Here is a 14,150-nt window from a genome sequence, read left to right on the forward strand (position 1 = left end):
AACGTTGTATAGTACATGAGACCTACCAACCATAGAATTAATTTTATTGTTTTTACAACAAGAAACTCGGTGACCTTGGTGGCCTCCAAATATTTTGATTATGTGAAGTTCACAGATTATTTTCGATAGGCACTAGGTTGATTTGCCATATTAAACAAGGGAACAATCACTCGTCGGGAAAATTTCATCAAATTCACTATATAACGAGCGTTCATTTGAATTCGTGGTCAAGAGTGCTGTGGAGAAATTCGAGTTTCTGTGACTACGAGTAGCGCTTAGCTTGTATAGTATATCCAAAGTCACTTGAACTAGTATAAAAAACGCTTGGCTGTAGATGACCCTTTGAAGTGGATACCGCGATCCGCTAAATACTGAGGTTTATTTGAAAGTATTGTTAGGCAATAAATTCACTGGCCCCAAAGGATTTTCTGGAAACTTGGCCAACCCTTGTATAATCGGAATATTCAACTTCCTCCAAGTGACTTCGGATATACTATACCATATCACTAACATAACATTGTTTACATACTTCGAATCTGGGAAGAATATGGTACAAGGTAAGCGCTCCTTGTAATCACAGAAAATCAACTCTAATTTCTCCACATCACTCTTGACCACGAATTTAAATGAACGCTCGTCATATTCAACTATAGATGTGAATGAATTAGAATCTATTCAGAAGAAAATAGAAGACTTCATTGATGAAAATGGTAATAGTCAAAATTTTATTACAGCTTGAATATAGGGAAGTGATTGGAAATCAATATATTTCTCTTCATAGTTGAATAAATACCCTTATTTGAAAAAATGCTATGGATTCTGCAAGAAGCGGAACGCAGTCTCGTCAATCAGGTAGTATTGTAACGAATTCCTTTATCGTTTTAAACTGAAACGATAGTATATATTTTCAAAAAAAAAAAAAATTAAACGATTTATCAACAAATAAAATCGTTAATGTAAACCATAACAATTTCTATAACAATAGAAATTGTTATTAATTAAGAAAAACACAAGTTTGTATTATAACTTCAAAACTAATGACAAAAAAAAATGTTTATACCAGTAGATTCTACAACAAAATGTGCTTGTAGGATGTTTTTGTTTCATGTAATAACAATAATAAAAAGTTATGAGAAATTTTAATGTCGCGTCATTGTGCCATCCATTTTTTTCTAGCTCAAAGGGATTCTGAGATTCCCCACTAGACAACGAATTTGGTGCACCCGTTACCAACAAACACATTATGTGAATCATAAAGCGAATTCAAGCGAAAAACCATTAACTACCGTGGTTATCTCTGGTCTTTCCCTTGGTTATAGCCATTTGGGTATTCCCACGAATAACCAACTTACGCTTGAATACAGTGTGGGTTTTGCAGATTCTGTAATCAAAATAAACACAACCAACTTTTATTTCAACATCATTCTTCGGTATTAATGAAACAGAGATGCCATCAACAGAGAATTGTGTAGGCATGCATATTTTTGATTTTGGAATTCATCCAGTCTTATGTCGATCAAATTTAGCTTCACTTTTATCACTATGAAAGTAAGGTTGAATTTGATCATTAATGACCGAAAGTTCAACCCAGCACTCGAGAGTCGAGGGAGTGTTTGATTAAATTTGTGACGTAGAATGCTAATTATTTACATCATGATATAACCAATAATGACCAAAAGGGCTTGAATACAGTAAGTTATTTTTGGTAATTACCAGTGATAACCAGGATATTCTCTTGAATTCGCTTATATTCCGAATGAGCTCTTATTTTTCATATGTATTTTCGCCGTAGATGATCATAGGGATAGACATCTACGTCTATATAGAGATGAACAGGAATCGAGAAGAGCAAGCTCAAGAGGACTCATACCGAGAGCAAAAATAAAAACCGTAAAAATGACTTTTGTGATTGTTTTCGGTAAGTAATTTGAATAATTAAGTATATAATTTTTGTGTAAAATAATTTTTTTCACAGTGTTCATTTTATGTTGGAGTCCGTACATTGTTTTTGACCTCCTTCAAGTTTATGGTTTCATTCCAAAGACGCAACATAATATTGCCATCGCGACATTTATACAAAGTCTTGCACCACTAAATTCGGCAGCAAATCCTGTAATATATTGTCTTTTTTCTACACATCTATGTAAAAATCTTAGGTGAGTTGATAGAAGAAATTTTACGACTTCTTTAATATTTGATATATCTAATACCATAGTATACTATGGTACTATGCTAATACATCGATGTAAGGGCTAAGGGTAGGTCATTAACTTTAAGAGCAATTCTGAAGGTTAAAATCTAGCAGTTTCAATTGGGGATGTTAACCAATCCGTACATTAAGGGTGTTCAATACCTTGTTAATACCACTGCTATTTCAGTGCTAATCAACTGCATTTCCAATTCCAAAATACAGGTCGGATTCATTTCATTTTTTGAGTGAACAATGACGTGATAGTGAACTTGAAGGTCTCGTCTCGATTTTCAAAAAAAAATCGATAGTATTCCGAAAATTGAACTTTGAAATTAAACACATTCTTTAAATGACTATTCAGCTTTAGGCCGCACCTACATTGGGTCCGCATTTCTCCCGATCCGATCCGATCCGACGTTGTCCGATGGTCGGACGACGTCGGAAGAAAACCAAACACCTTTATCTTAATGTTAGTGCCTACAATTGAAATCGGATAGTGTCGTGAGTCGTCGGGAATCGAGAATTCGGAAGATTCGTTTCAATTGTAGGCACTAACATTAAGATAAAGGTGTTTGTTTTTCTTCCGACGTCGTCCGACCATCGGACAACGTCGGATCGGATCGGATCGGGAGAAATGCGGACCTAATGTAGGTGCGGCCTTAGAGAGACTTCTCATTTCAAGTAACTCATCCACAAATGTTCAGTGATATTATGTGTTTTGAATTGGTGCAAACATTTTTTTTAAATTGCTTGATTTGCTCTAATTATAGATGTTTTTCAAATAAAATTATGCTTTTTGGAACGCCTCCCAAAGGTTTACGCCTTTTTGCAACATGAACGCCAATAGAATCTTTGACTGTATTTTATTGCTCGAGATGAATGACACTCTTATGATTTACGAGGGTAGGGTTTCTCTGATTGGCTAAAATTGTGTACATTACTAGTTTATGACAATATTGCACTGAAGAATAGGGATAGGTAGAAAACTTGTTATGAAATCATTGTTAGAATTACAAACGATACTGTTCCTAAAATATATATGCTAGCTGATTTTATTCGTATTGATGTCTGGAGAAGTACATTTTGAGCGCTTAGTATCATAAAGAAAATTTCAAAAGTCATAAAGAAATTGAGATGAAAAAAAGGTATCTGGATTTTTGCCGAAATATGGAAAATTATTAATATTTGAGAAATCTGAAAAAAAATTCTCAAAAAAAAATTTCTTTTGAAAAACTCCCTATTCCCGAAACTCTATCTACAATATTTATCATTTCAATTTAACCCTAAAAATAGGCAATTCTTGATTAAGAAAATTTTCTCGTACTTCCTTCATTAATATTAACTTGAAATTCCCAAGATAAGGAGTTTTGCCTGGTGGTTCCAAATAAGAGTTGCTCGCAATAAGGAACCTGACAGACAAACTCCACTTGAGAAAGAAAGATAAAAAAATAAATCACACTCGGAACGAAGCGATGGAACACAGGAAAGTTACCGGTAATACAGACAGGAATAAAACGGGTCTTACCAATTCTAGGAACTTCTCACTTCACTTCACTACACGAACTCAAATTCTTTTCGTGCACGAGCTAAGTGTCAAATTCACAACTATAAATTACTACACTAAAAACGTGCGACGTTCTAAAGGAAAATTGTTGACTAAAAATTCAACTCTAAATACTTCAGGAAAACCACAAAACAATCTTAGTCCGCTCAATAATTATTAGAAAATATCTAGCTCGAAGACACCGGCATGAATCATCCTTCTTTTCCAAAATACCTCACTTGTAATGTCGGTTGGAAGGGGAAAATTTCGAGTCTCGAAATCGGCTGTGTGCATATGAAAAACAAACGACAACATGTAAAAAAGAATATATTAAAGAGTCTATCGCTGTGTCGCACGGAAGTTTTTATACATAGGCTGAGATTTTAAATTGCATCGTTATATTTTCATGAAATAAATAAATCAGAAATTATTCGAAATGAATTTTCCTGAACTGAACGAAAAATCCTTTCACTGATTTCGATTGAAATTTTATTATCACCTTCTCATATGACTAATAGAATGATTAGGGAATTCTAAATCTGGGGAAAATTATACCTATGATTCTAGTAACGAATTTCAATTCGTATCCTTTTTCCTAAGAAAACTGGTCTACAAGAGGATCTTGGAGATACGTAGAATATCATACGCAAAATTCTTTTTTGAATAATAAAGACTACCAGTTTCTGTCGAATTACCCCATACCATGATATTATATGATAGGTGGCTAAATACTGAACTATAGTATACATTCATAAGTGAACACAAGGGAAGCCGATACCTAACTCAACTTGAAGCATAATAAGAACTGTTGAGCTTTTTACATACTTCATCAACGTGTGAATCCCACTTGCCAAGTGCCTATCGATATAGATACCTACCTAGGAACTTCGTGCACTTCTTTGATATAATGATAGAATCTGAATGTCGAATTACAAGGGTGCTATCATCATTCGAAATCGAGAAGTAAACGCATTCGGTCTCGTTCACATTTATCGTGATAGCACTAACATTGCACCATTCAACGAAGCAATGAACCAATAAATCGCACAGCACCTGTAGCTCCTCCAAAGTATCCGCTAATGAAAAATCATCAGCAAATAAGATTGCTCTTAGTATTTTCAACAGATCTCGACAAGTTTTAGACTTATTAATAAACAGCTTCACCAAATTCTCAGGCAGATCGTTGATAAATATCAGAAACAAGAGCGGTCCCAAGACAGAGCCCTGACGCACACCCAACTTCAAATTATGTTTACTGGATGAAGAATTCTGAACTCTGATGGCTTATATCAAAGCTGCTTTCCAGTCAGGTGCGTGTCACCCCGGGGCTCGGCGCACTAGAGCTTCGAGCCCTTGCTATGAGTGGAACGCGCCAAAACGAAACTGTCAAATTCAACGTAAACAAACCAGCGTTCTACAGCTGTCTCGTACTTTATGCGAAGTAACGGTCTTCTTTATCTCTCACACCTGTCAGGGCTCGAAGCTCCGCAAATGCGGGGAGTGCTTCAGAGGAAAGGGGAAGGTAACGCGAGGGCTCGACGCTCTGTTTACTGGAACACTACAAGTGCGCTTCGGTACGCTTCGGAGCTGTACCGAGTAGCTCTTGACGTTGGCTGGAAAGCACCTCATATAAATTGAAATGAGACAGTTCTTTCATACAGGCTTATCCACCATTAGCTGCTTTCCAATCAGGTGCGTGTCACCCCGGGGCTCGGCGCACTAGAGCTTTGAGCCCTTGCTATGAGTGGATCGCGCCAAAACGAAACTGTCAAATTCAACGTAAACAAACCAGCGTTCTAGAGCTGTCTCGTACTTTATGCGAAGTAACGGTCTTCTTTCTCTCTCACACCTGTCAGGGCTCGAAGCCCCGCAAATGCGGGGGATGCTTCAGGGGAAAGGGGAAGGTAACGCGAGGGCTCGACGCCCTGTTTGGAACACAACAAGTGCGCTTCGGTACGCTTCAGAGCTGTACCGAGGAGCTCCTGACGTTGGTTGGAAAGCACATATTGGGCGCTTTCAGCAGAAAGATCGGTAGCGTAAGTAGCTCCGCTACTGATAGGTATCAGTTTGGTAACGTTGATTTTCTCTGCTGGACGGGTTGCTCCTTTTTTTGACTGTCAGTTCTGTGGTTCCTTCTTGAAGGTTATGTTATGATTAAAAATAACTTTCTGTTATATTATAGATTTTAATTTCTAAGTTTGCTTTCGCCCTTCGATACTATTACTCTTTTATTGCAACACCCATAGATAAGGCAACACCTTCCAAACCTTGATCATGGATTTGAGAGTTATTCCATTCATTTTTGATGACGACGAAGAAATAAATATAATCAATACAATAATTGGACCTGTTCTAAAGTTGGCTGAGCCTTTGCCTAATTTGGAAAGTTAAAATAGAGCATTTATTCCAAAAAATGAAAATTTTTATGAAAATACAATTCCTCTTTACATGGGAGATCTATTCAAAGAACATTTCAGAATATCCCGAACAGCTTTTGATGTATGTACTTTATATGTATATATATATATATATATATATATATATATATATATATATATATATATATTTATTTATTCATTCATTCCTCTCTCCCAAACAGCAAAATCTGCTGGTATCAGAGACTGAGTTTACACAAAATTTTTTAAACAACAATAATTCAGTTTCAAGAAAAAATAAAGCAACAATTCTATATATAAATGAAATCTTCTAATTTTTGCTATTTTAGGATCTTTCCCATATTATCGCTGCAAATTCGAGCGGTCCACATAAAATTCCTTTGGAAAAAAAAATGTTATTCACACTTTAGATGATCGCAAAGCAGGAATGCTATTTAGCAAGTGGTGACCGCTTTGGGCTTTCTCATGAGTAGAATCCCTGTTCTAAGTTTTTAGGTACAAATATACTTATTGTATTGAACCAAAAGTAATCAAGGAAAAATATATTTTTTTTTTCAAATCATTTATTTCATACTACAAAACTGGCACAGAGGCTTTTAGCTAATACACCCATAACTAGTGTAAAACAAACAATATTTATTTATTCATTTAAATTCAACAATAAATGAAATCTTATTTATGCAATTGTAGGATCTTTCCCGTATTATCACAGCAAATTCAAGTGGTCCATATAAAATTAATTTGCGAGTTGATTTTTATATTAGTTCTTTTCTTTTGAGTTGTTAGGTAACAATTTCCTTAATATATCATTCCTTTCTGCCGTCAACCTATTCTTTTCAGCCATCAACCTAGTCTGTTCCTTCGAATCCTTTGATATTTGGGAAAGGAGGTCCAATCGCCTCTCTTCAATTTCAACCATTTTTTTTCTATGATCATATAATGATTTATTTCGCGTATTTTTTTTCTCTTTCTCTTCTGACGTATCATTACTTTCAGATCGAGGTCTTTTTCTAGAATTTGATTCTTTTGAAATGCAGGGTGAATCAGGACACTCTGAGGATTATAATGAATGGTCCGATTTTGAAGCGTTCCCCACAAAGTATTTCTGGCAGAAAACAATATCTGGAAAAAGTAATTTCTTTCTTAGTACGAAAATAAAAAAAAATGCGTTCCGATTAGGATATCATTACGAACAGAAAATTTTTATTTCAATCAACAGAAACATTAACCTATAACATTTCACGCATTTACTTACCATTTTGTAGTCTCTGATGAATTTGTGGAGTTTCTGTCACACCATAAGTAATATTATTAAAAGAATATCTAAAAGTTTCCATCTTTGCTATGTTTGAAATTCAAATTTCGTCCCAAAACAAATGTCACTTGTCACTAACTCAACACGTTACCAAAAAGGAGCTTAAAATAAATTCGCTACCGAAAATGGCGACCGCTCCGTAGCATACGCTCCCTAGCGGAAACTGATCGAACGCGTTCAGCAGAAACTTTATAGAATATTGACAACTGTTCCACAACTGTTGTGTCTGCTGAACGCGCCCATTATTGGCGCGATGGCGATGCTCTTTACGGTGAAGGGCTGAAATTTTCATAGTCATTAGGCTCCATTAGAGCTACATTATCTAATTGTTTCGAAATACATAGGTTGTACAAAAAATGTGTAAATGAATGAACAAAATGTTTTTTTCTTTAATCAGGCATGTTTCTAATGCCGATAAGGCACGTCTGCAAAATATATCCTAGTTTATTTCGATAACAACAAAATTATCAAGCTTTGTTGGAAAATCATAGGAATGAAACGATGGCTAATATTTTTATATTGAAATGGGACAGTTTTTTCATACAGCCTGGTGGAACATCATGTTCCACCATTAGCGTGATTGCGATGCTCTATAACGGTTGGTTATTCAATCTAAAAAATAAAAAACTTCAGAAAAATATTCAAGATGATTTATAAATATCTAGGTACCGTTTTTTCAAAAGTTCTACGCTCTTCATATCTCGGAAAGGAAGCAACTCCGTACTGTTCGTACTCACTATGCAGTTGGAAAGTGTATTTGGCAGGGAACACTGGGTGCCAATACTGACAATTCCACCATTGCGCACCTTCGAAATGGGTTTAGAACGCCTCGCTAAATATTACATGTATCATGTATCGTTGGTAGATTGTAATCTGAAAAGTCCAAATTAATTTTGAATGATTGTTTTTTAATTTGCATGTGAGTTATTGGGTATTCGACAGGTTCTTTTAGGAGTTGTAAATTCCAATTCTTCCATTATAACGTTTTCATTCCAATTTTTTGTTGAGGCCAATATTAGACGTTTATAGAAAACTAATCATAATTTTGATCTCAAAATTTCCATGCTGGGGTTTGAGACAATGATCTTTATCCCTAAAATAGTTTCAGATCTCTACAACTTCCCGTTATATCGGAAGCAGACTACTAATTCCTTGTTTCAAAGGTCACACCCTGTATATAAGCATCATTAGATAGCTTATTTGATGACAATTTCAGCAGTATGTCAAAATAGGTAAAAGCTCAACGATTCATGAGTTGAGGAAATTTTTATGAAAAAAATGGTGCCGACGAGCGCTCAATTTTTTTTTATATTTTTGCAGAAAACGAACATAGCAGTGTAGAAAAAATATGCCGAGAATTATCTTTGAATATTACCGAAATGGAAATGAAATATTATAAACAGAAATTATAATCTTTTAATATAGCCATAGTTAATTTTTGTCGGTAGATCCAAAACTATATGGGTACGAAAAAACATCGTCGAGAAAAAATTTCGGGAATTGTGTTGAAATATTCATAAAATATGAATGAAAAATTATGGACAGAAACTGAAGCATACAAGAAATGGGTAATGCTTAAGAGTCCGTTCACGCGGCGCAAATTCAGGCGTTTTCTTAACTAATTCGGTCTTGATTTTCTCAGAAACGGTAAACGCTATCGAGATGATTCAAAACAATATTGGACGGTCTTTATCCCTTGTATGATCGTTAGGTAATAATTTCACTTAAAGTTGCAAATTAATTGTATTATTGACGTAGAAAGAACGATTTTCAATACCAATTTGAATTAATTTATTGTCGCTTCAGTTGACCTAAATTCGAAAATCTAATACAACATGGTCATAGCCTATTTTTTCTTCTTTCCAATGATACCAAGAAGAAATATATTACATCATAGTTACTCAAAAATCTATGTGACGTTGTAAATCTGTTTCAAGTGCCAGAATTGTGAACTAATTGCTCCTCCCTGAGGGGCGTGGCTTGTAGCTATCAGGACCGTCTTTTAGGAAATATATTCTTGAAAACCTGAATTATTTGTTACGAACAAAAAAAAAAAATTTGTCGCTTAAACCTGCAAGTTCCTATTCCAGCATTGATTATTATCTTTAAAGCCATATGTCTGATTTTCATGTTACTTTCTCGAATGAAAAAATGTATTCCTCATGGAAGGTTTCGGATTGGATGCAATAGTCAATTAATTACTTCGGACCGAAGGTTCGTAAGTTTGAGAAAAAGTAGATATCTGTTATTGAAAAAATCGATTCGGATGTAATGATGGCTGGCAAATTACCTTGTTTTTAACATATTCAGAACCTATCTAAGATTCGGTATTGTGCTACTGCTTGAGAATAATACTTTAAAAGTTAACAAGAAGTGATTTCGTGTAAATTTATCAGAGTTATTTCAAGATTTCATTGTCACATCAGATAAACATCAGTTGTAAATAAAGGTTATTCGGTACTCTTTTGTGTACCGTATTATTTCATTGCTGGACAATTTGACAGTTTCTAGGTAGGTTCAGCATTGCATAGGTACCTGAAAGAAGGCATTTAGGAGTAAAAATTTAAAATGGTCTATTTTTGTACCTATACGTATATTTCTACTTACTCATTGATTTTATGTAGAAATGAAGAATATACCCGACATTGAAATAACCATTTTCAAACTGAAATTCCTAGAATGGTATTCTCAATTTCGGGTTGAGGTATTACTAGAAGTTTTCATATCTATTTGTTCTGTGCAGTTATAATTTTGTTTATTTGTATTGAAGGGAACCTTTTATGCAGGGAAATATCTTTGGATACATTCCGAATTGTTTTTATTCAGCAATTTCTCTAAAAGAACATTCCAGTCACTCCGTTATTTTTGAATAAAATTTATCTAATATCCGTTTGGTGAAGGAAATAAAAATAGGGTTTCAGTCGAAATTAGTTTTCGTACGCATTATGTGTAGAATTTCGAAATGGTATGAATGTCCCTTGTTTTTCATTTTCACTGTATAAAGAAAGAAAGACAATTTTTTACAATGATTTCAAAATAAAAGAGTACACAATGAAGTATGTAACACCAACGCTATGTGTAATACACGCTATGAAAATTGAAATTCATCTTCGACAGCCAAAGAAGCTGAAGGATTTTGTTCCAGTTTACCTATGTACAAATTGATACAGCAAAATGATTGCCGATGGGGACAGTAGTTGTAACAAAAAAAAAAATTCTTGATACTACTCTTGTTATAAGAAGCTCAATTTTTCTGTGTTCATCAACAGTTGAAACCATAGAAATATTGAGACTCTTAGATGGTACAAAACCTTATTATTTTATGGAAAAAGGTATTTGACCATTTTCCATTATTTATATTGATACGATACCATACGATGTTATATATTTTTGAAATCAGGAAAGATTGAGCTTTCAAAAAATAGCATAGAAATCTAGTGTTCCCATTTGAAAAAACATAACTTTGGGTCATAGCTTCATAATTAAAAACCCTTTTGAAAAGACGAGCAGGCCACTGGATTTCACGTAAAGAAGTGCCTCTATGTTGTTTTTATTTCAGAGCTCTATCATCAGTTTTCGCGGAGATATCAATGTTTTCCGATATCGCCATTTTTCAAATTTTCGCCTATAACTCGAAAACAAAAGAAGTTAGCCAAAAATTAATACCTACTACTCTTGTTAGTTTCCCAGAAAAAGAGAACTAGAATGGGGTATCAGATTTTGTCTTTATCCTCTGGTTCAAAAGTTGAAGTGCTAAAACATCGAAATTTGCCCACCTTGTATAGTTCAGAAAATAGAATGTACCAATCATTTACTGAGGTACTACTGTAACGAATTACGAGAACTCTCGAAAGCACGTAGTGTTCTAGGGCCGGTGAAGAATGTGATAAACTACAGTTCTCTGCAGGGTCAGATAATTATTGACAAAATTGTGAAAAACCATACATATATGAGGGAACATTCCAATAATATAGGGCTGAATTCTTGAGGGGTTTAATCAAAGCAGAAGAAGCTTATAATGAAATTGAGCTGAAAACACAGCTTCAAACTGATTCTGCTGATTGGCATCAGTAGAGGAGGAAATTGTTGACGGCTTCAATATTTGGGAAAATACGTAAAATGCCTCCTATGACAAGTTGTTGCTCAACAGTTGAAAGCATTTTATAAAAACATTTTTCTGCAAAAGCTATAGATTCGGGAAAAATAATGAAGATCGTGCGAAGCGTCTATTAGAGAACGAATTGTGCTCGAAGATCATAAACAGTGGAATTTTTATTTATAAAAAATGGCCTTTTCTAGGTGCCTCTTCAGATGGCGTTGTTGAAAAAAATAATCATTCAATTGAAATCAAATGCCTGTTTTCAGCAAGAAATAATATGATGAAGGACGCTATTGAAAGGAAACAAATCACATATTTGGAAAAAATGATGATTAGAAATATCGATTAAAACAAAGTCATAATTATTATTTTCAAGTTCAGGGACAATTAAATATAGCTGAAAGAGAAAAATGCCTTTGTCGTATGGACTTTGAAGGACTTTTTATTTATCGAAGTCAACATCGATGAAGAGTTTTTCGAAGAAAAATTTTATTAGGAATCCCCAATACAAACTAGATCTTCAGGATAAGCAAAATTGAAGAAAAAAAAAGGCAATTTGAAATATATCATTATGAACCAAGCTGATTTTTTTTTATTATTATAACAAAGTACTATTCCTCAAAACTGTAGATATTTATGAAATGAGTTCATCAACATTCTCAATGAAATTTTGGATTAGATATTTCAAAATTCACGCCATTTAATTCATAAGGATTTTTACAATTCAAGAAATGAGGATAATGGTATATCAAAGCGTATTTGGATTCTCAATTCGATATCAAGTAATTATGGAAAGAAGAGAGTCTTTTTGGAAACCTAAAAAAGAGTTTGTATTTCTCAACTCTTAGCTCTTATTATAAAGAAACCGTCTTTACAACCATAATCATAGGTGACCATTTGACAATCATTTCATTTCATCAAAATGTCAAAAATGCGGCCGCAAATTCCGACACGCACTAGTAGAACACGAGAAAGAAACGAGATCATCCCAATGCGTTACAAATTCATTCAATCTGGGCTGAGGGCCTAATACGTTCACGATATTTTCAACACGATTGTCGACGCCCACCCGCTCTTGCCCCTTTACGTTGCGACCCCTCTGCTTCCCAAGCAGTGTGGTGTAAACAGACTCTTAAAGTACTAAACTTAGTGTAGCTTAAGAAAAGTTTCCACTTACTTTGAACAATGAACCTTGAAAACTGTCATTCCATTTTTTCTCAATAGATGCTGTTCATTATTAAAACATTTAAAATTGAATCCATGTAGAAAGTATCCACCGATGAACTGGATTATGGACTGCATCTCCATGTGTTTCCCTGGCGCTCGACAAGGGCACTGCCTCGGCTACAGGAATGGGGTTTCCAGTGGCACTGTTACAACCACTATCTCACACTCCAGTAGAAGATCTGGTTCTGCAACATCTCTCAGGCACACCCTAAGATTGCAGCCAACGCTCAATGAACACAAAGTAACCATGTCTGTTGTCTAATCCAAATGTTTCTTATGATTCAATCACTCAATAGAGTGATACAACCATATTTTTTTCATTGGAAAATTGCAGAAAAATTCAAAACTTCTTTCAGCAAATTTTCAATGAATCTCTTGTTTGAAAGCATATATTTAATAACATTTATTATACCTTCCCTTATTCAATTCAACAACCTTATCTGAAGTTCAAACCAGAGTTCCGGTTTCTATAATTTGCGTCAATCATTACATGTTTCGGTTTCTATATAAACAATGCAGCGAATGGCACATATGGCGTACCGAAGGGGGGAAAAGGGGGATATATCACCCCTAGGAGTAATATCCATTATATGTAACAACCTTATATATCACAATCTTATTATGAGTAAGCAAACTTCTTCAAAAGAAGGAAAATTTGATTTTTTTTTCTTTATTCCCCCCCCCCCAAAGCTCATGTCTGGGTACGCCACTGATATGGCGACTAGTTAAACTGCAAATCATGGATAGATGGGTTATAGCAACTGCCACTTTTACAATGAAAATATCATAACATGTCTATGATATGATACTCGTTTGATTTCCTTTACCAAACATAAGCAGCATTCATCAAGTCTGTTGATATAACAAGAATTAATAGTTGTATTTTTGGAATTCCGTCGAAAATCAAATAAAATATATATGGATTGATGTTCATTATCCAGAATAGACTTTTCAATTAAAAGTTGTTTTTCATTCCATAGAAAGACATATTCCTCAGTCCTCAACAGAAAAATCATAAGTCATAAAACTGTACAGTTTAAATGTTGTAATTTACTGTTTTCTATATAGATATATGTGAAAGCCAAACTAAATTACAGTTACAATCTTATTGTCCCAATTTCCCATGAATTTTGTTTACATAATAATGAATTTTAATGTCCATATTAGTACAGGGTATTGAGATATTGATAGACAGCAAATCATCATTTTGCTAACATAATTTGTGATAATTAAATTATTCATGTGAACAAATAATTTTAATAACCATTTATAGAAATGTATTCATCAAAGTATAGAGTTCTTTCAAGAGAGGAATTTTTCAGACAAATTTATATTTCTTTTGTATACTCGAATGAGGAAAATGGTATGCAATGAAAATG

General features: G+C 34.3%; 1 protein-coding gene and 1 long non-coding RNA gene across 4 annotated transcripts in view; both read left to right on the top strand.

Annotated features, from left to right (window-relative positions):
* The window catches only part of LOC123679158 (cardioacceleratory peptide receptor-like), a 74,697-nt gene extending 60,613 nt beyond the window's left edge, over positions 1-14,084 (top strand). Inside the window, exons 7-9 of one of the 3 annotated variants that reach the window (XM_045616582.1) lie at positions 1,793-1,918; positions 1,976-2,156; positions 12,769-14,033. In XM_045616582.1, coding sequence (XP_045472538.1) covers positions 1,793-1,918; positions 1,976-2,156; positions 12,769-13,033 — 572 coding nt within the window. In that variant the 3' untranslated portion in view covers positions 13,034-14,033. Of the gene's footprint in view, positions 1-1,792; positions 1,919-1,975; positions 2,157-12,768 lie in introns of all 3 variants that reach the window. The other 2 variants (XM_045616583.1, XM_045616584.1) reach the window with 2 other exon arrangements.
* Positions 5,736-6,683, top strand: LOC123679161. Its single transcript, XR_006747360.1, has 2 exons — positions 5,736-6,233; positions 6,460-6,683. It is a non-coding gene; the product is annotated as an uncharacterized LOC123679161 (long non-coding RNA).
* Positions 14,085-14,150: the final 66 nt, after the last annotated feature.

Source organism: Harmonia axyridis, chromosome 4 (genome assembly GCF_914767665.1).
Source record: "Harmonia axyridis chromosome 4, icHarAxyr1.1, whole genome shotgun sequence".
Classification (NCBI taxonomy): Eukaryota; Metazoa; Arthropoda; class Insecta; order Coleoptera; family Coccinellidae; genus Harmonia; species Harmonia axyridis.